This window comes from Pseudophryne corroboree, chromosome 8 (genome assembly GCF_028390025.1).
Source record: "Pseudophryne corroboree isolate aPseCor3 chromosome 8, aPseCor3.hap2, whole genome shotgun sequence".
NCBI lineage: Eukaryota > Metazoa > Chordata > Amphibia > Anura > Myobatrachidae > Pseudophryne > Pseudophryne corroboree.
The window spans coordinates 462,294,097-462,320,174 of record NC_086451.1 but is presented as its reverse complement, the minus strand read 5'-3'; the positions used below and the strand labels follow the sequence as shown (position 1 = coordinate 462,320,174).

The 26,078-nt window shown below is 44.5% G+C and overlaps 1 protein-coding gene across 8 annotated transcripts in view; it reads right to left on the bottom strand.

Moving 5' to 3' along the window:
• Positions 1-26,078, bottom strand: part of DIAPH2 (diaphanous related formin 2) — a 1,435,719-nt gene that overhangs the window by 165,026 nt on the left and 1,244,615 nt on the right. For 7 of the 8 annotated variants that reach the window (XM_063938356.1, XM_063938358.1, XM_063938359.1 and 4 more), the window contains one exon: positions 22,640-22,735. In XM_063938356.1, the coding sequence (XP_063794426.1) occupies positions 22,640-22,735 (96 nt within the window). Of the gene's footprint in view, positions 1-17,985; positions 20,154-22,639; positions 22,736-26,078 lie in introns of those variants that run through there. The other variant, XM_063938363.1, reaches the window with a different exon arrangement.

The following is a 26,078-nucleotide window of genomic DNA, read 5'->3' as shown; positions in this document are numbered from 1 at the left end:
CGCGACGCAGTTTCACACAAGGTCTAGCAACGCTTTTCAGTCGCACTTCTGGTTGCAGAGTGATTGACAGGAAGTGGGTGTTTCTGGGTGGTAACTGACCGTTTTCGGGGAGTGTGTGTAAAAACGCAGGCGTGTCGGATAAAAATGCAGGCGTGTCAGATAAAAACGCAGGAGTGGCTGGGGAAACGTAGGCGTGGCTGGCTGAACGCAGGGCGTGTTTGTGACGTCAAAACAGGAACTAAACAGTCTGAAGTGATCGCTAGCTAGGAGTAAGTCTCGAGCTGCTCAGAAACTGCACAATCTTTTTTTGTAGCAGCGCTGCGATCCTTTCGGTTGCACTTCTGCTAAGCTAAGATACACTCCCAGAGGGCGGCGGCTTAGCGTTTGCACTGCTGCTAAAAGCAGCTAGCGAGCGAACAACTCGGAATAAGGGCCAAGGTACCAGACAATCGGCTCCTAACTGTCATTTTTCAAACCCAGCCTGTGTCATGGCAGTTAGGAGCTGATTGGTTGGTACTTTATCTCCATCTAAGGCTTAGTAAATAGATCCCTATGTGTATATTAATCCGTCAGGTATCCAGAATACGCACACTTAAATTCTGTTATTGTCTACAGAAGATGATCTGGCATTTAACCAAACCAGTATACTGTTGTAGAACAGGGATAAGACCCTTTTGTCTTTGTAGCTACTGGGGAACTACAAGTTCCAGCACTTTTTGATTCAGAAGAACTTGTAAAAACTACAGCAGGGGTAGTCTACTTGCTCTAGTCTTAATAGTGTTATTTAATACATATAAACATCTCAGATTATGCAGAAAAATAGAGAAGGAGATAAAAGTATGAAACAGTCTATATAGGTAAAGTTGCAGGATGGTGGCTAATAAAGTTCCCTGAAGGTGGGAAACATTTTACATTAAAAAAAAAAAAAAAAGGGTTTTAAATATCTTTAGATGTAATTTTTTTTAACCTTTTTTTTTTTTTTTTTAAATCTCCAGTCAGAGCATTGCGCAGTGAAGCAATGTTCTCACCGTCCGCGCTGTCTGGGGTGGGACAGACGGCGAGCTCATGATGAATAGCAGAATATTCTACTCTAAGTTGTTGACCTAAAATCTTTAGAATTTCTTCTTCTTTTTTTTTCCCTCTCCAATTACATTGAGTTTGACTAATCGGAGAATTACCTGAGAACTCAGGCACGCCATAAATCTGCCTGTCTGCGTTTCTCCCCAGTCTCCACCTACAGAATGGAAAATGAACTGTGGCAGCTTCTCAAACGCTCGCATAAAATATTCAGATTAGTGTCAAAGTTGAGCAAAGCAAGTTTGTTTTAATTCCCTTCTGTCTGCTAAACAAGGAGGCTATAAACCTATAACGCTGCACTATTCCTTTGTATTCCACGCTGGTGGTCACATGGCAACTGCAAACATTCCATAATTAAAGGGGACTCTTCGTCAAACAATGATGGGGGAGAATTATAATAATTGACTGAACTTTACAATCACTCTATTAAATCTCTCTGCTACTGAATGCACTGATGTATCTATGAATGCATATATCAGTGTTGTTTATATATTTACCCAACACTCCAAATTATCCTTCATCCAGCCTGAATGTGTCAGTGATAATCTGTTCCTGCACACATATCCACCGAGAAAATGGTTCTGTTATGGTATGTATTAAAAATGAATATTCATGGCAGCCGGCAGCGCTGGAATGTCCGGGAGACGCACAACGGGATGTGTTTAGCACCCCGACGGACGGGAAAGCCAGCGGTCATGTGACCGACACAGGAATCCCGACACCACTCAGGTGCATGGCTGGCAACAGAAATCTTGGCGTATCTTTGGGGCCCGGTACAGGTGTCCCCTTTGACCCCCTCCTGTCCCAGCCCTGCTCAGGAGACCGGCGACTAAACAATGACAGCTGACAGCTCAAAGGTAAGTATCAGGGTTGGCCTTAAGGTTATGAGCAAATGAGCAAAACAAGAAAACAGTAACTTACAGTATAAGACAAGTATATGGTATATACACATTGCTGCTTCAGGGGACAGGACACTGAAATAAGCATCAGGGTGGCAGGAACCAAGGGTAAGGTGTCGTAGGGAGTATGGAGTAGGAGATAGTCTAAGTAAGAGAAGGAAATGCACATGAGGGTAGAGGGCCCTGCTCGTGAGACCTCTAGTTAGAGATGACGATGTTAGAAAGGCAGGCCTATGTATATGTGTCTCATTGGAACTCTAGTACATCTCCAAACTCTGGCATATCTCCAATACTAACGCATTTCACCACATAATATATTAACAGCTCATTTAATAAAGAGACTCAATGTAACAATCCCCATCACATACATAAATGAAGGCTTCACAATAGATTAAGGCTCATATTTATCAAATAGCATTTGTGGGAAATCCCCCAGAACAACTGTTTTCAGGGTCTCCCTGCACATATGAAAGTAGCAGGTATAATAGCAGACGTCCGATACCTACTGCGGTCCACTGATTTCAGTCACAAAAGCATCACCCATGGTTAGCGCTATCTTCAGTTAGCTCCAGCCATGTTAGCCGGTGGGTTACTGTAGCGACAGACCGTACCGACGCATGCACTATTGAACGGACACGCATGCACATCACACGCGCAATGTGATAAATATGCCTCTTAGGACTCAATAAATTACTAGAATCTATAGTGAGAAAACTGATCAATGCAGATTTCATGCAATATGGCTGCACTTACTGTAGGTCAACCACTATTGGTCGACGTGGGCATTAGGTCAACGTGGGCATTAGGTCAACGTGGCAAAGGTTGACACATGAAGAGTCAACATGAGTTTTTCACAATTTTTGTTACTTTTTTTTAACTTTTATATACTTTAGGATCCATGTGGACTACAATTGGGAAGAGTAATCCGAAGCATGGCGAGCAAAATGAGCCATGCGAGGGGACACGGGGGACTATTTTTCCATTTCAACCTTTTCCAGGTGTCAACCTAGTGCCTGTCGACCAATATTGGTCGACCTAATGGGTGTCGACTTAAATAGGGTTAACCAAACAATCAGAGGCAATTCTAGAGAGGACGGGACCCGTGTGCAGACTCCGTGTGTGGGCCCCCTCCTCTCCCGTAGCCGTCGCCGCTGCTGTCAGCGCTCTCAGCACCAAGACTCTGGAACAGGGCCAGAGTCTACAGCGCATGTGCAGGACTCCAAAAAAATGGCCGCCGTGCCATTTTCCCGGAGTCCTGCGCATGCACTGTAGACTCTGTCACTGTGTCAGAGTCTCTAGCGCTCAGTGCGCTAGCAGCGACGGTGACGGCTGCGGGAGAGGAGGGGGCCCACACACGGTCACCGATGGACGCCGGAAAGGTAAGTATAGAAGAAATGGGTGCAGTGTGTGCGGTGTGGCCCCTCTGGTACGCAAGTGCAAACAATCCCATTTCGACTGCATCCAAGGCAGATACACAGTACTGGTCTGAGAGATGACACAGAGAACAATCATTTGCCAGAGTGGGATCTGATCGTATTAAATTTAGAGATGAGCGCCTGAAATTTTTCGGGTTTTGTGTTTTGGTTTTGGGTTCGGTTCCGCGGCCGTGTTTTGGGTTCGAACGCGTTTTGGCAAAAGCTCACCAAATTTTTTTTGTCGGATTCGGGTGTGTTTTGGATTCGGGTGTTTTTTTCAAAAAACCCTAAAAAACAGCTTAAATCATAGAATTTGGGGGTCATTTTGATCCCAAAGTATTATTAACCTCAAAAACCATAATTTACACTCATTTTCAGTCTATTCTGAATACCTCACACCTCACAATATTATTTTTAGTCCTAAAATTTGCACCGAGGTCGCTGTGTGAGTAAGATAAGCGACCCTAGTGGCCGACACAAACACCGGGCCCATCTAGGAGTGGCACTGCAGTGTCACGCAGGATGTCCCTTCCAAAAAACCCTCCCCAAACAGCACATGACGCAAAGAAAAAAAGAGGCGCAATGAGGTAGCTGTGTGAGTAAGATTAGCGACCCTAGTGGCCGACACAAACACCGGGCCCATCTAGGAGTGGCACTGCAGTGTCACGCAGGATGTCCCTTCCAAAAAACCCTCCCCAAACAGCACATGACGCAAAGAAAAAAAGAGGCGCAATGAGGTAGCTGACTGTGTGAGTAAGATTAGCGACCCTAGTGGCCAACACAAACACCGGGCCCATCTAGGAGTGGCACTGCAGTGTCACGCAGGATGTCCCTTCCAAAAAACCCTCCCCAATCAGCACATGATGCAAAGAAAAAGAAAAGAAAAAAGAGGTGCAAGATGGAATTGTCCTTGGGCCCTCCCACCCACCCTTATGTTGTATAAACAAAACAGGACATGCACACTTTAACCAACCCATCATTTCAGTGACAGGGTCTGCCACACGACTGTGACTGATATGACGGGTTGGTTTGGACCCCCCCAAAAAAAGAAGCAATTAATCTCTCCTTGCACAAACTGGCTCTACAGAGGCAAGATGTCCACCTCATCTTCACCCTCCAATATATCACCGTGTACATCCCCCTCCTCACAGATTATCAATTCGTCCCCACTGGAATCCACCATCTCAGCTCCCTGTGTACTTTGTGGAGGCAATTGCTGCTGGTCAATGTCTCCGCGGAGGAATTGATTATAATTCATTTTAATGAACATCATCTTCTCCACATTTTCTGGATGTAACCTCGTACGCCGATTGCTGACAAGGTGAGCGGCGGCACTAAACACTCTTTCGGAGTACACACTTGTGGGAGGGCAACTTAGGTAGAATAAAGCCAGTTTGTGCAAGGGCCTCCAAATTGCCTCTTTTTCCTGCCAGTATAAGTACGGACTGTGTGACGTGCCTACTTGGATGCGGTCACTCATATAATCCTCCACCATTCTATCAATGTTGAGAGAATCATATGCAGTGACAGTAGACGACATGTCCGTAATCGTTGTCAGGTCCTTCAGTCCGGACCAGATGTCAGCATCAGCAGTCGCTCCAGACTGCCCTGCATCACCGCCAGCGGGTGGGCTCGGAATTCTGAGCCTTTTCCTCGCACCCCCAGTTGCGGGAGAATGTGAAGGAGGAGATGTTGACAGGTCGCGTTCCGCTTGACTTGACAATTTTGTCACCAGCAGGTCTTTCAACCCCAGCAGACCTGTGTCTGCCGGAAAGAGAGATCCAAGGTAGGCTTTAAATCTAGGATCGAGCACGGTGGCCAAAATGTAGTGCTCTGATTTCAACAGATTGACCACCCGTGAATCCTTGTTAAGCGAATTAAGGGCTGCATCCACAAGTCCCACATGCCTAGCGGAATCGCTCCCTTTTAGCTCCTTCTTCAATGCCTCCAGCTTCTTCTGCAAAAGCCTGATGAGGGGAATGACCTGACTCAGGCTGGCAGTGTCTGAACTGACTTCACGTGTGGCAAGTTCAAAGGGCATCAGAACCTTGCACAACGTTGAAATCATTCTCCACTGCACTTGAGACAGGTGCATTCCACCTACTATATCGTGCTCAATTGTATAGGCTTGAATGGCCTTTTGCTGCTCCTCCAACCTCTGAAGCATATAGAGGGTTGAATTCCACCTCGTTACCACTTCTTGCTTCAGATGATGGCAGGGCAGGTTCAGTAGTTTTTGGTGGTGCTCCAGTCTTCTGTACGTGGTGCCTGTACGCCGAAAGTGTCCCGCAATTTTTCTGGCCACCGACAGCATCTCTTGCACGCCCCTGTCGTTTTTTAAAAAATTCTGCACCACCAAATTCAAGGTATGTGCAAAACATGGGACGTGCTGGAATTTGCCCATATTTAATGCACACACAATATTGCTGGCGTTGTCCGATGCCACAAATCCACAGAAGAGTCCAATTGGGGTAAGCCATTCCGCGATGATCTTCCTCAGTTGCCGTAAGAGGTTTTCAGCTGTGTGCGTATTCTGGAAAGCGGTGATACAAAGCGTAGCCTGCCTAGGAAAGAGTTGGCGTTTGCGAGATGCTGCTACTGGTGCCGCCGCTGCTGTTCTTGCGGCGGGAGTCCATACATCTACCCAGTGGGCTGTCACAGTCATATAGTCCTGACCCTGCCCTGCTCCACTTGTCCACATGTCCGTGGTTAAGTGGACATTGGGTACAACTGCATTTTTTAGGACACTGGTGAGTCTTTTTCTGACGTCCGTGTACATTCTCGGTATCGCCTGCCTAGAGAAGTGGAACCTAGATGGTATTTGGTAACGGGGGCACACTGCCTCAATAAATTGTCTAGTTCCCTGTGAACTAACGGCGGATACCGGACGCACGTCTAACACCAACATAGTTGTCAAGGACTCAGTTATCCGCTTTGCAGTAGGATGACTGCTGTGATATTTCATCTTCCTCGCAAAGGACTGTTGAACAGTCAATTGCTTACTGGAAGTAGTACAAGTGGGCTTACGACTTCCCCTCTGGGATGACCATCGACTCCCAGCGGCAACAACAGCAGCGCCAGCAGCAGTAGGCGTTACACGCAAGGATGCATCGGAGGAATCCCAGGCAGGAGAGGACTCGTCAGAATTGCCAGTGACATGGCCTGCAGGACTATTGGCATTCCTGGGGAAGGAGGAAATTGACACTGAGGGAGTTGGTGGGGTGGTTTGCGTGAGCTTGGTTACAAGAGGAAGGGATTTACTGGTCAGTGGACTGCTTCCGCTGTCACCCAAAGTTTTTGAACTTGTCACTGACTTATTATGAATGCGCTGCAGGTGACGTATAAGGGAGGATGTTCCGAGGTGGTTAACGTCCTTACCCCTACTTATTACAGCTTGACAAAGGGAACACACGGCTTGACACCTGTTGTCCGCATTTCTGGTGAAATACCTCCACACCGAAGAGCTGATTTTTTTGGTATTTTCACCTGGCATGTCAACGGCCATATTCCTCCCACGGACAACAGGTGTCTCCCCGGGTGCCTGACTTAAACAAACCACCTCACCATCAGAATCCTCCTGGTCAATTTCCTCCCCAGCGCCAGCAACACCCATATCCTCCTCATCCTGGTGTACTTCAACACTGACATCTTCAATCTGACTATCAGGAACTGGACTGCGGGTGCTCCTTCCAGCACTTGCAGGGGGCGTGCAAATGGTGGAAGGCGCATGCTCTTCACGTCCAGTGTTGGGAAGGTCAGGCATCGCAACCGACACAATTGGACTCTCCTTGTGGATTTGGGATTTCAAAGAACGCACAGTTCTTTGCGGTGCTTTTGCCAGCTTGAGTCTTTTCAGTTTTCTAGCGAGAGGCTGAGTGCTTCCATCCTCATGTGAAGCTGAACCACTAGCCATGAACATAGGCCAGGGCCTCAGCCGTTCCTTGCCACTCCGTGTGGTAAATGGCATATTGGCAAGTTTACGCTTCTCCTCCGACAATTTTATTTTAGGTTTTGGAGTCCTTTTTTTACTGATATTTGGTGTTTTGGTTTTGACATGCTCTGTACTATGCCATTGGGCATCGGCCTTGGCAGACGACGTTGCTGGCATTTCATCGTCTCGGCCATGACTAGTGGCAGCAGCTTCAGCACGAGGTGGAAGTGGATCTTGATCTTTCCCTAATTTTGGAACCTCAACATTTTTGTTCTCCATATTTTAATAGGCACAACTAAAAGGCACCTCAGGTAAACAATGGAGATGGATGGATTGGATACTAGTATACAATTATGGACGGGCTGCCGAGTGCCGACACAGAGGTAGCCACAGCCGTGAACTACCGCACTGTACTGTGTCTGCTGCTAATATATAGACTGGTTGATAAAGAGATAGTATACTCGTAACTAGTATGTATGTATAAAGAAAGAAAAAAAAACCACGGTTAGGTGGTATATACAATTATGGACGGGCTGCCGAGTGCCGACACAGAGGTAGCCACAGCCGTGAACTACCGCACTGTACTGTGTCTGCTGCTAATATATAGACTGGTTGATAAAGAGATAGTATACTCGTAACTAGTATGTATGTATAAAGAAAGAAAAAAAAACCCACGGTTAGGTGGTATATACAATTATGGATGGGCTGCCGAGTGCCGACACAGAGGTAGCCACAGCCGTGAACTACCGCACTGTACTGTGTCTGCTGCTAATATATAGACTGGTTGATAAAGAGATAGTATACTCGTAACTAGTATGTATGTATAAAGAAAGAAAAAAAAACCACGGTTAGGTGGTATATACAATTATGGACGGGCTGCTGAGTGCCGACACAGAGGTAGCCACAGCCGTGAACTACCGCACTGTACTGTGTCTGCTGCTAATATATAGACTGGTTGATAAAGAGATAGTATACTCGTAACTAGTATGTATGTATAAAGAAAGAAAAAAAAACCACGGTTAGGTGGTATATACAATTATGGACGGGCTGCCGAGTGCCGACACAGAGGTAGCCACAGCCGTGAACTACCGCACTGTACTGTGTCTGCTGCTAATATATAGACTGGTTGATAAAGAGATAGTATACTCGTAACTAGTATGTATGTATAAAGAAAGAAAAAAAAACCACGGTTAGGTGGTATATACAATTATGGACGGGCTGCCGAGTGCCGACACAGAGGTAGCCACAGCCGTGAACTACCGCACTGTACTGTGTCTGCTGCTAATATATAGACTGGTTGATAAAGAGATAGTATACTCGTAACTAGTATGTATGTATAAAGAAAGAAAAAAAAACCACGGTTAGGTGGTATATACAATTATGGACGGGCTGCCGAGTGCCGACACAGAGGTAGCCACAGCCGTGAACTACCGCACTGTACTGTGTCTGCTGCTAATATATAGACTGGTTGATAAAGAGATAGTATACTCGTAACTAGTATGTATGTATAAAGAAAGAAAAAAAAACCACGGTTAGGTGGTATATACAATTATGGACGGGCTGCCGAGTGCCGACACAGAGGTAGCCACAGCCGTGAACTACCGCACTGTACTGTGTCTGCTGCTAATATATAGACTGGTTGATAAAGAGATAGTATACTCGTAACTAGTATGTATGTATAAAGAAAGAAAAAAAAACCACGGTTAGGTGGTATATACAATTATGGACGGGCTGCCGAGTGCCGACACAGAGGTAGCCACAGCCGTGAACTACCGCACTGTACTGTGTCTGCTGCTAATATATAGACTGGTTGATAAAGAGATAGTATACTCGTAACTAGTATGTATGTATAAAGAAAGAAAAAAAAACCACGGTTAGGTGGTATATACAATTATGGACGGGCTGCCGAGTGCCGACACAGAGGTAGCCACAGCCGTGAACTACCGCACTGTACTGTGTCTGCTGCTAATATATAGACTGGTTGATAAAGAGATAGTATACTCGTAACTAGTATGTATGTATAAAGAAAGAAAAAAAAACCACGGTTAGGTGGTATATACAATTATGGACGGGCTGCCGAGTGCCGACACAGAGGTAGCCACAGCCGTGAACTACCGCACTGTACTGTGTCTGCTGCTAATATAGACTGGTTGATAAAGAGATAGTATACTCGTAACTAGTATGTATGTATAAAGAAAGAAAAAAAAACCACGGTTAGGTGGTATATACAATTATGGACGGGCTGCCGAGTGCCGACACAGAGGTAGCCACAGCCGTGAACTACCGCACTGTACTGTGTCTGCTGCTAATATAGACTGGTTGATAAAGAGATAGTATACTACTAATATTATATATACTGGTGGTCAGGTCACTGGTCACTAGTCACACTGGCAGTGGCACTCCTGCAGCAAAAGTGTGCACTGTTTTAATATAATATTATGTACTCCTGGCTCCTGCTATAACCTATAACTGGCACTGCAGTAGTGCTCCCCAGTCTCCCCCACAATTATAAGCTGTGTGAGCTGAGCAGTCAGACAGATATATAATATATATAGATGATGCAGCACACTGGCCTGAGCCTGAGCAGTGCACACAGATATGGTATGTGACTGACTGAGTCACTGTGTGTATCGCTTTTTTCAGGCAGAGAACGGATATATTAAATAAACTGCACTGTGTGTCTGGTGGTCACTCACTATATAATATATTATGTACTCCTGGCTCCTGCTATAACCTATAACTGGCACTGCAGTAGTGCTCCCCAGTCTCCCCCACAATTATAAGCTGTGTGAGCTGAGCAGTCAGACAGATATATATAATATTATATATAGATAATAGATGATGCAGCACACTGGCCTGAGCCTGAGCAGTGCACACAGATATGGTATGTGACTGAGTCACTGTGTGCTGTGTATCGCTTTTTTCAGGCAGAGAACGGATTATAAATAAAACTGGTGGTCACTATCAGCAAAACTCTGCACTGTACTGAGTACTCCTAATGCTCCCCAAAATTAGTAAATCAAGTGTCTCTCTAATCTATTCTAAACGGAGAGGACGCCAGCCACGTCCTCTCCCTATCAATCTCAATGCACGTGTGAAAATGGCGGCGACGCGCGGCTCCTTATATAGAATCCGAGTCTCGCGATAGAATCCGAGCCTCGCGAGAATCCGACAGCGTCATGATGACGTTCGGGCGCGCTCGGGTTAACCGAGCAAGGCGGGAAGATCCGAGTCGCTCGGACCCGTGAAAAAAAACATGAAGTTCTGGCGGGTTCGGATTCAGAGAAACCGAACCCGCTCATCTCTAATTAAATTGCAACATGATAGATTGGGGTGGGGGGGGGATACAATTGTGCCATAAGCAAGCAGCAGATGTGACATCCTGCATTATAACTGAGATCTATGCACAGAGTAACACAATAACACACAACACAATCCTGCAACGGTCCCAGCTCCGCTGCAGTCATTAGGGAGCAGGCGGAATGCAGGAGATATATTTCTGATGTAGGACACTTCACAAAGGGCACCGGCTATTACGGCTTCTGGATATATTACGTTTAATTCCACCGCACAAGATTTAGCAGATTCCGCTTAATGGAAGGGAGAAGCAAAGCCCTTGAAAGAAAAAAGAAATTTGCTTAAACTAACATTAAGGGGAGGGAGGCTGTATTTTAGAAGAAGCAGTCGTCTTTACTTTATTACATCCTGAGGCTAGAACTAAAGGTCGCCCCTAATTAGCGCTTTACAGGCACTGGGCATCCAGTCTAAAACATCTACCTATTGATGAATGCCACTTAACCGCTGACCTTTGCGATTCGGCGAGGTCACTATACAGCACAGATGTAAAAGAACACAAAGAGAGATACTCCGATTTAAAACATAAATAAAATAAAAGCCAGCGGCCTAATTGCTTATTTTCTGTGCTCAGTTATTTCCGCCAATTTATATAAAACGGGGTGAGAGAGAGTAATCTTTTTAAAGGTGTAAAATATGTTGGCAGAACCTTGTTACTCGTAATTGATGTATATTGCAGCGGCGCTATTACAGAGGACGCCGTCCAAGAAGGTGTCATTCTCGGAAAATAAAAGTGAAAACCGGCGTATCAGCGGCTGGGTAATGTGATGGATTTTCTGCGCTCTGATGAGGAGAGTGTTTAATACAACAGATTTTTACAGACGGGCGAAAGAGGAAAACAATTAGAGTTACTGAAAATGAAATATTACTTAGTTACTTCTTGGTTAATGTTTTATTCATCTAAATAGATTTGGCTTCTTGGTCACAGGCGATGAGCTGGGAGATAGCGTCTGAAAACGGTTTCTTTTCCTGTAGGATAAATACATTGTATCCTATCTCTGATTATCATCACAGCGTCCTTAACGAGATTTCCAGCAGGTTTTAATCACAAATATGTTTTCATGACATTGGCCCAAAATTCACAAAAACTTTAGCACATGACAACTAACCGGTATCCGGACTCTGGGTCGACACCCGTTGGTCGACAGTAGCTAGGTCGACACTAGAAATAGGTTGACGCGGCCATTAGGTCGACATGAGTTTTTCACACTTTACGATCCACGTGGACTACGATTGGAAACGGTAACCTGTGTAGCCCGCAGCATGGCGAGCGAACTGAGCCATGCAAGGGGACGCAGTGCACTAATTGGGGTTCCCGGTCACTTGACGGAGAAAACGACACCAAAAAAAGCTCATGTCGACCTTTTTTCATGACAACCTTGTTCATGTCGACCAAATGGCTGTGTCGACCTATTTCTAGTGTCGACCTTGCCACTGTCGAGTAATGGGTGTCGACCTAATTGGTGTCGATCCCGAGTCCCATACCCCAACTAACCTCCCCGGCCACAACTACCTATATGGGTCACACCTTTTATTGACCTTCATCACCCACATAGGCAGCCATATGTCAAGAAGGGAGGTCTTCAGTATGCCACCGGCCGGGATCCCGACCGCCGGCATGCCGACACATTCTCCCTCTTGGGGGACCCCCCTGGAGGGAGAATAAATAGCGTGGTGCGCTACCGTGCCCGCAGCATGGCGAGCGCAGCGAGCCCGAAAGGGGCTCATTAGCGCTCGCCCAGCTGTTGGCATGCCGGCGGTAGGGATCCCGGCTCCGGTATGCTGGCCCTCGGGATCCGGCCGCCGGCCACTCATACTACACCCGTCAAGACTAACTCCGAACTCTCCTGATGGGCAGAACAGCTCTGTTCCACTGCCCCAACCATGGGGCACCTTGGATCAAGGTTTGAAAAATTAGCATAGCTGTACAGCGGGCATCAATGAATGGATGTTTTGAGGTGTCGGGGCTAAGGGGCGGCTTAGTTCCTCAGAGGCACCAGTCACGCACTCCTGAGATGTTGCGACCTCCTTCCGTCGTCTGTCCAAGTTAAAAGAGATGCGAAGTTGCCTGATTCATGGACTGGACCAATATTAATGAAACTGGGGAGAGGTTTCAAAACTTTGAAAGAGGCAAAAGTGAAGAAGTTGCCTATTGTAACCAATCAGCTTCTAGATATGATTTTATAGAATGTACTTGATAAATGATAGCTAGTAGTTGATTGTTTGTTATGGACCACACTTCAATGTGTAATCTTTAGTCCCCATAACAGGTCCTACTACAGTATGAAGCATTGTCAGATACAAGGGGACATCACAGCTTCATCCTATTAGCAACAGGGACATCACAGACAAATCATTAATTTCCCATTGTACCGCGGCGTGACCATATCCCACTATGAGAACAATCGATGATCAGAGGCCGATGGGGAGTGCGATTTCACCATTGTTGGCCAGGCACCAATAGTATGATATCAGTGGCTGAGCCAGACTGTGAAACACCAATGCGTTTCACACATGCACGGGTGTAGACTGTAGATGTGAAAAATACAAACCCTGCATGGCTCACCATCGATAATTTCTTCCCGATGACTTTAAACCATTGATGATGGAGCAGAATATTGTCGCCACTACTGCAGTGTCAGTTTAACTGAACAAGCAGGGTAAATCAGCAGCGAAAGTACATATTACAGCAATGCTTTGTCGGCAGCATTAGGTTACTGGTAAGGTTGGACTGGCCCATAGGACCCCACACGCTCCTCTATGGGTCATTAACTTGATTGAGCTGGATCTTGGGTGCTTGGTTTGTTTTTATGGGTGCTTGGTTTATTACCATGGAATGTACACCAGGATTAGCCGTCCTGTCAATCAAAGTGGGTGGTCCTGACACAACCTGCTCCATCCTTTATGAAAGGGCCCTGTTCTTTGTATTTCCCTTCTAGTGGATGGCTGCACACACTCCGGTGGCTGGCCACATCCCTTAAGCTTGGGCCCCTATCACTGCATTCCATTGTTGGCCTTTCATGCCCCAGTCTGACACTGGTTGCTGATCAAGTAAACAAAACCATGGTAAACTGCAGCACTACTAAAAAACTATATTGGTGTGATAACCGGCCATGCAGATTTGTAGTTACCGTGTGGTGACATAAGTAGACCTCTAGATCATGTTGTCGACATTAATTTAAAAATCTCATCCATGCATTCTGTAAATAGGTTTAAAAACAAAAACATTCAAAACATAGCGTTCATGCAAAAGCCACAGGAGGCATCTTGAGTTAAAAGATTCCAACTTTGCGCATAATTTCGGTAGCAAACACTTTACACAGTTTTTCAACTACAAATGTCCTTTCTTCAGCCACGGCCTTGAAGATGAATAAAAAAAAGAAAAACCGCTTTATGTGAAGAAAAAATCTCCCACATTCAGGAATTCTGCCTCCGGGCAAACAATGACCTGTTTCTGGCTTCAGAGTCTTCTTTAAAAATGATAGATGTGTCACATAAACTTACACTTTGTTCCATTAACTTATCACAAACTTCACTCTCAGCATAACACCTACATAGCGTTTCCTCTGCTGGTTCACCATTAACCCATCTGCACGTTTCTGTCATTTAAGCTGCTGTAGAATGCTATTTAATTATGTACGCATCGCAGATGTTATCAGGCAGAACTTGTGATATTGTGACTCCCATGTTGCAATAAACTGTGCTGGATTGTTGCAGCTATATAAATGCTAATTGCGATGACAAAGCGGCGATGGAAAATGAGGTCAGGAAAATGGATAGCTAGCTCGTAAGGTTGCCTCTTCGTGACTTCTCAGCGTGTAACACGCTCCGCCAATTGTCCAGACACCCTAGAGTTTCTCTAGCCAGTTACATGTCATACATTGCCCGGCATAATTAGGTCACAAAGCAATTAAGTTGACTCTGCACCCCCGTTGAGTATTTCCAGTTTATGAAACAGGGGAAATCAATGAGGAAAAACTTTCATTCATTTTAATAAAAAAAAAAAGCTTAAGTCTTAATTGTTTGGAATGTTCTGACGCCGAGCAGTGGAAAATGAGCAAGAATTCTCTACAATAGCCTCGCTTTTTTTTTTCACCCTCGACAAAGTTATGTCATAATTTGCCAAGCTGGGCAATGAGATATAATAAAACCAAATATTATAAAAGAAAAGGTCATCAAAAATGTATTAATTTGAGCTCCTTTTATTCAACTAGTAATTTAAAAGCAAAGTCATTTCCTTTTTTTGCTGTCCTAAGTGGTTATGGAGTTACCGGCTTCTTCAACACTTCATGAAACTTTTAAGTGGCCATTTTTCTCTGCGTATAATTTAAGTGAAATTGCCAAGTTTAAGTGTTGGGCTGTAATGAGTGCGGGTGGGAGAACGGCTTCAGTGCAGCCGCATCGTTCGCCATTCCTATAGAACCTCCTCATTTTTGCTAAACATTTAGTATATTTGAGTCTCTGAAGGAAGGTAATAATGTTGTTTACTTTTAACGTAACGCACAAATAGTGCAGCACACCCAACACAGGGCCTAATTCAGAGATGTTAGTAAATCTGATGTTTACGCACATCTGGAAGATGTGCAGAAGCGCAGACATGCTGATGGTATTTTTGGGCAGAGACATGCAGCGTGAAAGAAAACAGGGGGGGGGGGGGTTGTTGCCCTGTTTTCTAGGCCAGTGAAGCTGCTTCTTTGGTCGCAGCTTCACTGACCCGGGCTGGGTGATTTAACCGGACATCCTGAGTCACCTGAGGGTTATTCAAATGTCCGCTAGTTATGCATATGGTCCAGTGCTGGGTCCCCGGACCCATCAGCAGATCACAGAAGGCGGCAGTTGGAATCTTTTAACTCAAGATGCCTCCTGTGGCTTTTGCAGATTTAGCACAGCGGCTGCGTATGAAGACGTAGCAGCTGCGCGGACTGCGTCTATCTCTAAAACAGGCCGCAGTTTGCTGGACTTAGTTTTAGCAACTAAGGGCTCTATTTACTAAGCCTTGGATGGAGATAAAGTGGACGGAGGTAAAGTACCAGCCAATCGGCTCCTAACTGTCATTTTTCAAACCCAGCCTGTGTCATGGCAGTTAGGAGCTGATTGGCTGGTACTTTATCTCCATCCAAGGCTTAGTAAATAGACCCCTTAGTTCTGCATTTGCAAATATTTGATAAAATCTCTCGTCTCAATTTAAATGGCATTAATGAGTCCGACTGGATAAAAAGAAGAGAGAAGGATTATAATAATTACTGTACAGCAAACAATCCGGTGAATACTTTTATTGTTATTACTTCTTGATGTAACGTTAGGCATGAGTGGTGTAATGACTAGCTGTCTGCCTCACAGCACTGAGGTCTTAGGTTTGGATCCCACCAAGGTCATATCTGTATTGAGTTTGCATGTTCTCACCATGCATACATTAGGTTTCCTATAAGTTCCCCCCGGTTTCCTTCCACAATCTAAAAACATACTGATAATTGGCTTCTGACTAATATAATTAACCCTAAAATGTATGCGTGCAAGACCATGTGATAGGAATTATAGATTGTAGGAGGCGTGGACTCATCAACTTGGCGGTATATGGTTACATCTCCCCGGCAAGCCCAGGTATTTTGTCCCGCCACGCCTCTATAAAGTCCTAAAATCTCTCCCGGTTCCATCTCTCCACCTGTCCTATGACACGTTGTTCAGATCCCGGTACCACCCTTTCTGAGCAGCCTGATCACCACCAGTGTAAGATGGTGCGATCTGCTACATGATAACACGTGTGTTCTATCTATGACTAGTGTGCCGTCACTCGCATGCTCTGTATTGTCAGCTGTACACTATATAGGACGGGAGCTTTGTAAATAAATAATATTCAAAATATTTGCCAGAAAAGTTGACACTCTCCTACTCTATTTATTCATCTCCACCGCGCATAGGGGCGCCACTGGCTTCTGTGCATGACAGCGTAATTACAGTGTATTGCAGACGCACGGTGAAATTAATATAAAGAATATATAAAATGCGGGTTTCCCGTTCCTGGAAATGACAGTTTATCAGGCGGAATGGATCGGCGTGATACAGAGAGGTAGGACCCCTCCCCGGAATCTCTTAGGGTTCTCCAGCAATCCCCTGCGTCCTAGGGACAGGAATGTTTTGTGACTTGAATTGAATATTTTTCTCCATTGACAATCGAGCTGCTATAATATTGGTTTCTGAACAAGGGATCTGATGTTTCCTGGCACAAACAACGCTCTCAGGTGGTTTTCCTGTGTGCGTCAGTGAGTTACAGCATTACGGCGCACTTTAATATGTTTATTAATGTCTGCACCGGGCCCCTGAGGCGTGCCCAGACTACCTGTGGCTCATCAGCTACTGGGGGACAGTCAGTCCCTTTCTTGCTGCCCACCCTGACACTTCCGGCTCTACAGTAGACCAAGACTAAGAGGTCTATTTATTAAGCCTTGGAGAGAGAGATAAAGTGGCGAGAGAAAGTACCAGTCAATCAGCTCCTAACTGGGTGTGGTTCATCAAATCGACAGTGTCTAGGTCGACAATGTTTAGGTCGACCACTATAGGTCGACAGTCACTAGGTCGACATGGATGGAAGGTCGACAGGGTTTCTAGGTCGACATGGGCTAGGTCGACAGGTCTAAAGGTCGACATGAGGATTTTTTTTTTTGTGTGTGTCGTTTTCTTCGTAGAGTGACCGGGATCCCAAATTAGTGCACCGCGTCCCCTCGCATGGCTCGCTTCGCTCGCCATGCTTCGGGCATGGTGCCTTCGCTTCGCTCGGCACACTTTACCGTTCCAATCGTAGTCCACGTGGATTGTTAAGTATGAAAAAATTCAAAAAAAGAAAAAAAAAATGTAAAAAACTCATGTCGACCTTTAGACCTGTCGACCTAGCACATGTCGACCTAGAAACCCTGTCGACCTTCCATCCATGTCGACCTAGTGACTGTCGACCTATAGTGGTCGACCTAAACATTGTCAACCTAAACACTGTTGATCTTCAGACCGGATCCCCTCCTAACTGCCGTGTCATAGGCTGTGTTTGAAAAATGACAGTTGGGAGCTGATTAGCTGGTACTTTATCTTCATCCAGTTTATCGCCATCCAAGGCTTAATACATAGACCCCTAAGACTGTCCTTAGGGTTCTTGCTCACTGCAATGGACAGGAGATATGCAGTCCCAATGAAATGTTAGTTTGCACAGAACCTGGAACACCAGTCTGGTGGCAAAATAATGGTAAAAGTCAACGGTCTGTGCTCTGTAATTGTTTTCAGTATTTATTACTCATTTTGTTAACATTTACTTATACAGCGCCAGCATAACAGGCAGCACATTACAGCTGGGACAAACACAGTGACAAAACGAGACTTTGGTATTAACAGCGGTAAGAGGTTTATCAGCGGTGGAGCAAAATTCAAAGATGTGCTGTGTCACCGCCAACCCATCCTGTGCCACCCCCAACTCATGCTGTGCCACCGCCAACCCGTGATGTCACACGAGGGCTGCTGCTGCCGGTGGGAGTACATAGCTGCCCAGGTGGCTCTACACTGCATGGCCGGGCCCTCAGGCTTTCAGGTATTTTGGCACTTCACACTTCCACCCCACTACAGCTGACGTTTGGGAAGCAGCGTTTATGACATCATTCAGTAATCTCACGGACTCCGATACCTAGATGAAATTAAGTCTGCTGAGCTCACAGTGCAATCATTCTTACTGTTCTTTTCTCCTTTGAAATGGAGCTAGTACACTACTGGAACGCTGTCGTCGTTTGTGTATTGTGTTTTACAAGAGCTTCCATATACTGTAAGTGGCCACGAGAAACCTTATGTCACGAGAAACCTTATTTAAAATGCATGTAGCCATAGGGATCATTGTGCCTTATGACCAATGCAGGTAAATGGCGCTGACGATCCAGTTTGAATGTATATATTTCTTTTTTTTTCCCAAAAAATATTTAACAGCTGCATAATGTGGATAGGGTGCAATCAGGGAGATTGCTGGACTATTCAGGGAGATCGCTGCTATTTCAGGGAGTCTCCTGCAGAATGCGGGAGGGTAGGCAACTATGGCCTTAAGCATCAGCCTAGTCAGCCTTATGGATAATACGGTCCTGGTGTGGAAATAAATATAGTTTCCTCCAAAGTACAACCACTGGTCACAGACAGTAGTAACTTATTTGTTTCATAATGTCCTTTTCTATCCATAAAAAGTAAAATACCCAATATAGTCTACAGATCTTATTCTATATACAATACAAGGGATGGAGTAACACTTATTTTATGAATACCATGCAATATTGCCCTATTCCTTCGTTAATTTATACCAACCAATTAATAATAAGACTAATACCGGGACATAATGTATTCCGAGTTTAGGCTGAAGTGGGACTTATCTTAAAGGGGCAACCATTTGCAAGGTAAGGTTTAGCCATGAATGCCCCTTTAAAATAACGTGGAACTGCAACTAAGTAAAAGGAAGTAACACTGAGTGGTCACATTCTGCCGCAGTGACTGGGGACGGGTCTGAGAGGTCAGGCTTTTCTCTTTATAAAGTCACATGAAACGCGTTGGGGACATCTCCAGCTCACAAGTACATCTCCAGCTCACAAGTACATAGGTACAGACATATTCTGCAAACGCACTTATTCACCAGACAGCGGTGGAAAATATATCAATCACTTGGAAATTATTAAGTATGAATGCAATATTTGTGGGTATCCTTTATATGGGGGAAATGTAGCAAAAGACTAGAATTTGCCAGTAGAAACCAGCCCGCTTCTGTCATTTTAAAGGCAACACTACTTTAGATAACCGATTGCTGGAATATGATGGGTTGCTACAGGCAACGTCTTCCCCTTTATCACTTTAGAAAATTTGACACATCTCCCCCTTTGCATCCAAACAGCCGTAATGAATTCTTTAGCGCTTTGGTTTCATACTAACGTGTCATCTCCATGACGATAAGACACACACCATTATAATACCTGTAAGAAGGGATGATGGACTGTACTTTCATTATACAACCTCGCAGCACCAACACCGAGGAAATACTTTACATTAGCCGGACCGACAGCGCTTAACAATGATGAACGCATACGACGCACAGCGCAGAAATCCTGCAGCAAAACTATGGAAACATTGCAGTCTAGTGATTAATGGCAGGGCCCTGCTAATCGCACAGTATAGCAGCATTATATTAATTACAAACACATTAAGAATATGTTCAGTGAAATATCAACATAATTCACTCCTCGCCCCGCTGAATTCTTGGTCGTAGGCCCGGGTTTGCCACTGTGGCCCATTTTGTGGGAGTCTCATAAGTCTACTGATGGAGCAGATTGTATTGAAGCATTCAATTCACCTGGCTTATAAAGTAGCAAGAATAATGAATAACAGATTTCTATTAAATATAACAAGTTAGATTGGATATTCCTCACAGTGCACCATATAAGGTGTTACTCTATCTCTTCTGGGAAGCGGCACCTGAAACGCAATATGGCAAACATTGCAGAAATGATTTATACAGATAAAGCAGAACTTCTTGTCACATGAATCAATGTTCTACATTTCCACCATAAACTCTTTAAACACCAAAACCCAGAGAAAGTTACTCATTGACAACACGTGTCTTAAGTGTCCATCTACCTACGTTCTAGTACTTTGCATCATGATATTCACCTCTACAGGAGCGTTTCTCGAACCTGGACTTCATGGAACCCCAACAAAGCATGTTTTCTGGATCATCTAGCTGAAGAGCAAATGTGTTAACTTGATAACACAATAGATCTACAGGTGGTACTTTGTATTTACTGAGGATATCATGAAAATATGCACTGCTAGGGTTCCATGAAGACCGAGTTTATGAAACACTGCTCTAGAGCATAGAGCTTACATTGGAATCTAGAACAACTGCAGGTCTTTATCAATAATAACACAGGAATTAGAGACGGACGAAACTTCAGCAATATCAAATTTTCTGAACAGAACAGGCCATTGTTGTAGAGATACAATCGTCAAGTTCTTCTCATGCTCCAACCTCCTCTAGAATTTTGTATCTGTGCATTCCCAAAATTAGGGAAACAACAATTCATTTTTGGGGTGGGGCTGGTAGGGGGAAGGACTGGGAACACTTTGGGACATATTCTGCCAGCAAAATGAGTAGAAATTTGTTACCAATTGTGTAAACGTTTATGGGACTGTTCTGCAACTCATCAACTCATCTTTCAAGCTTCTCACACTCACTTACAAAGCCCTCACCCACTCCTCTACCATCTACATCTCTGACCTTATCTCCCTTTACACTCCCACCCGTCCTCTTCGCTCTGCTAATGCACGCCGACTCTCCTACCAACGGATTTCTTCGTCCCACTCCTACCTCCAAGATTTTTCACGTGCTGCGCCACTTCTCTGGAACTCCCTACCTCTCCCCCTCAGACTCTCCACCTCTCTACAAAACTTTAAACGGGCTCTCAAGACCCACCTCTTCACCAAACCCAGCCAAATCTCATCCTAACCCTCTGTTCCACGCTCGCTATGTACCCCATCTGTGTCACCCCTGTCTGTCTACCCCTCCCCTTTAGATTGTAAGCTCTCACGAGCAGGGCCCTCTTCCCTCATGTGCTTATCCTTTGTCGTACTTTAATAATCTTCAACTGCACCACATCCAGCAGTCTTCTGCCACCTGATACTTATTCCAGTGTCATCTGCTGATGTAACTATGTTTATTTACCCTGTACTTGTCCTATACTGTCATCAAATGTAAGTTGCTGTTTTCCTGTTTGATTATTTGTTTATACACTCTGTAATTGGGCGCTGCGGAACCTTTGTGGTGCCATATAAATAAAGGATAATAATAATCTACGGTCAGCCATTTTGTGGCTAATACATTACGAAGAATGACACGTTTAACTTTACGATAAGCTAATGGTAACACTGAGGTATTGCATTGTACTTAATTAATATCCCACTGGGAATGTAAGTTCTGTTGTCAACAATTACAATGTTGACAACCAAATGGTCGTATGTCATAATGTCTACATAGTTAAAATGTCAACACTAAGCATGTTGACACAGTTAAAATGTCAACAATCTAAATTTTAAGATTTGCGTTAGGGTTAAGAGTAAGCTTCAAACTTTGTTATGTTCGAGTCGATACTTTGGTTGTCAATATTGTGGACATTTTGACATTATATATTTTGTCGTGTTGTACATGTCAACATTATTGTGTCTACATAACGAATTTCAACATGTCGATTGTAAACAAAACATACTGCCCCCCCCCCCCCCCCCTCCAGTGTGCCGCATGCCACAAGTGATGTCATTGGTTCCTAGCGCTGTCACCACTCCTCACACCTCAGTGATGTCACAGATTCTAAGGAATGCTCCACACACATAACTGGCTTCCTCCAACGTGTATAGGCAATGTGCATCACCTGTTGCTAAGCATCATGGGAAATGTAGTTCAGCCGATTTGTCCATCCATGGCGGATGTGCGATCAAATGCATCTAGGTCGTATTACAGTGGTTTTTTATAATGTGCAGATATTTCTCAGTTGAACCAAAAGGATAAAGTCAAAGTAGGTGTCATGGATGCATTATAGATACAGCTGCAGAAGCTTAGAATTAAATGACCATAGCGTACAATAAAGTAATAAGATCAAGTAACGGGGTCTCTCCACCACTTGACTACCCACGCAGAAGGCAGAAGGCCCACGCCAGACCATTCATTCTTTTAAACATAGCACAAAAAAAAACCACAATCTCTGCCAACTGGAAGCCTATCTTTTGCATTTAAATGCATCATTATATAGAAAATATTTCAGAGCAGCCTTTAAATATTTCACAGCGCAGACACAGACAACAAGCACATGCCTGTGATCACATCGGAGAACCCTGCTGCTTCCTCGCAGGGAAGAGGGGAGGCAGCCTCCTTACACAATGCAAGACAGTGTTAGACAGAGCTCACTTACCGCTGGCTTTCGGAGTTCGTTTTCTGCGGTCCCTAAATGCGGCGCCTGACTGTAAGGCTTCAAGCAGACTATCCATTACTCCTGTCTCATCGCCCTCTGTGAACGGGGGAAGACAATGCAAAATTAATCTCAGTGCAATTAAACTTGGACAATAAAAGAGAGCACATCAATAGTCACATTTTCATAAAACGGTTGAATTAAAAACATACATCAGTTAAAACATTACAGATGCTGTCAGTCTGGGAGGACCACACACTAGTTTTGTTTATGAGACTCCATTAAACAAAATTCACTTTTTGCCCCGCTGTTTCTCCAACGTAAGGGCCTTGTCTCTTTTATTATTAATGACACGTTGGGCCTTCATATACACATAGCTAATACGCCGCTCATCTCTTCCCTTCAAGTTGCTCCCAACCAAGTGCTTGATGACCTAATTTAATGAAATCAATCTTCAGATGATCATACAGAGAGGTTTATGTCTATTAGGCTCCTGTATGAGCGCTGGATGCCACTATTTAATATCCTGAGATGTTGGGTACCAGGCAGGAGGTCGGCTCAAACCATCAAACAACCCCCCCGGCTTTGAACAAAGTATCTAACAACAAAAATAGTTTCATAACCTCCGATGGCAATTCCAATAATATGGCAGCTGTCAAGATGGGAGTGACGGACCGCTGTAGCGCAGACGATAGGTAAGCCTGGCCAAAAATATTTGGGGAAATGAGTTAAATGAGAGGTTCATTAAATGATAAAAGAAAATAATATTGCTGTAACGATAATAATTCGCAAATATTGCGCTAGTACAATTCTGTATGCTGGGTAATAATAACTCATCACTACAGTTCAACAGCCATGTGACATGTGCCAAACAAGCCTCGTCAGCAATCGCTAATGCCGCAGCTATAAAACATAATGTAATGCCATACTGTACTTTCACATAAGCGCTCAACAGGGCCCAATTATTAATGAGTGATAAAACTCGTTGTGAGTGATAAAACTCGCTGCGTAATAAGCTCCCAACTGTAATTTTTCAAACACGACAGCTAGGAGCTGATTGGCTGAAGCACCATTTATCATACGCAGCGAGTTGCATTATTCACAGTGAATTTTATCACTTGTTGATAGATGAGCCCTAATTTGTGCAATTTTGGCATCGCCATACTTAATCATTGGTGCTCGATGCCACGAGTGTCTGACAGAGCACTATTTACAGTATATAATAATAATTATCTATGCTCCAAGCATTTATTAGATGTATTATAAATGAATGAAGTCATCTCAAAACTCTCCTAAAAAGTCCTATTATCTAGGCTTCAAGAAATTATTTGATGCCAATGTGGAAGTAGCCTTATGGATGAAAAACAGCATTTACTGTATCACCTACAGTACTAACAGCTGAAACATGTTTTCAGCAATGTAAACATGAAAAACTAGTTCTCTGCCAGGTTCCACTGTAGTAGGAAGGGTGTGTATGGCCATGGCTGACAATAAATTACACTATGCACTTTATTTCCACCATAAAGAAACAGAAACAAGAACATTAATGGTTTGCTTAATTAGTCGTTTGCTTAATTAGTCCTTTGCTACATCCATCATGCATTTAAACAATATACCTCTGATTTGGCTTTGGGGCATGAGATGGATAAATCCATCATCGGCAGCACAGACCTCACTATTCACGGGAGCTTTTCACTGCAGTAACCAATGTTATTCATTATATACTGTAACTTACCCACAATGCTTACTTACATGTATCACTTTATACTGTATGTCTGGCTCCCATCACTGTTACACTTTACATTATTCAGGCAGAGATGTTTTGTCTCTGCTACTTTTGGATATGATGTATATGAGCTATACTCTGTGCATTTGATACAACTAGGAGCCGTTTTAAGAGCGGGCAAGCCGGGCAGGTGCCCAGCCCACACGCACCCCACATCCCGGCTGCAGCAGGCGCCGTGGGCGCCCGCTGCAGCCGGCACCAATCAGACTCTAGAGGTCCTAATTGACCTCTAGTGTCTGTGTGGCTCTATGGGAAAGACGTCCTGATGTCCCTCTCATAGATCCGAGGAGCGGCAGCCAGAGACAGAGCAGCAGCGGTCGGTAAGAAGGGGCGGGGCTGGTGAGTATTGTGTGGTTGTTGTTTTTTGGGGGGGGTTTAGTGTGTGTAAGCAGTGCTACAGGGGGTAAATCTACCCGGGGCACAACTACTGAGAGCATAACTACGGGGGCATATCTACAGGGGGCATAACTACAGGGGGCAATACTAAATGGAGGCATAACTACGGGGGGCAATACTAAATGGAAGCATTACCACTGGGGGCATTACTACTAATGCACTACTAATGCACTACACTGTGGGCACTACTAATGAGGGCACAGTATAGGGGGGCACTTAATAAGTGCACTGTGTATAAGGGTCTACCTGTCACAGTGTGTATAAGGGGCTACCTGGTGCAATGTGTATAAGGGTCTACCTGTCACAGTGCGTATAAGGGGCTACCTGGTGCAATGTGTATAAGGGTCTACCTGTCACAGTGTGTATAAGGGGCTACCTGGTGCAATGTGTATAAGGTCTACCTGGTGCAATGTGTATAAGGGTCTACCTGGTGCAATGTGTATAAGGGTCTACCTGGAGCAATGTGTATAAGGCGCTCTGATCTACTGTGGTGTAATGTGTATAAGGGGTTCTAACATGGTATAAGGGGTACTACTGTGTGGTGTAATGTGACTGACGGACACTACAGTGTGGTGTAAAGTGACTGATGGACACAACTGTGCGTTGTAATGTAAATTGATAATATTCTGTGGCCACGCCCCTTTCCTATGAAGCCATGCCCCTATTTTTTGCTGCGCGCGCACTAAGCCTATGTTGCCTGCCAGGGGTGGGTGACACAAGGTCTAGAACCGGCCCTGGATACAACGCAGCATCCAAAGAGCAGTTTTGTGTCGTGACCAAAGAAAATGGGAACAAAATAAAGACAATAAAAAAAAAAACCTGCCTGGATGATATAAAGAACTTGGTGAAAGGGAAAGATAAAGCAGAAGTATTTAGCTAATCATCACAGAAGGACATGTACAGTACTAGATAATAAAGTGATATTGTACTGTATGATGGTGGACAACCTACAGTACAGTATAAAAGGGACATTAATCTTATTCGTTGAAGGGCCCCAGTGCTGAAGAGCATTTATAAATTATAAAACACAATCCTGACCGCAAATAGAGATTTATGACAACACACTGTTATTTGTGAGTCCCTTAAGGTCAGATTTCTGCGGGTTGTATTCACCTTTCTATGGGGTCTATGTACTAAGCCTTGGAGAGAAAGATAAAGTACCAACCAATCAGCTCCTAACTGTCATTTTTCAAACACAGCCTGTAACATGGCAGTTAGGAGCTGATTGACTGGCATTTTATCTCCATACACTTTATCTCT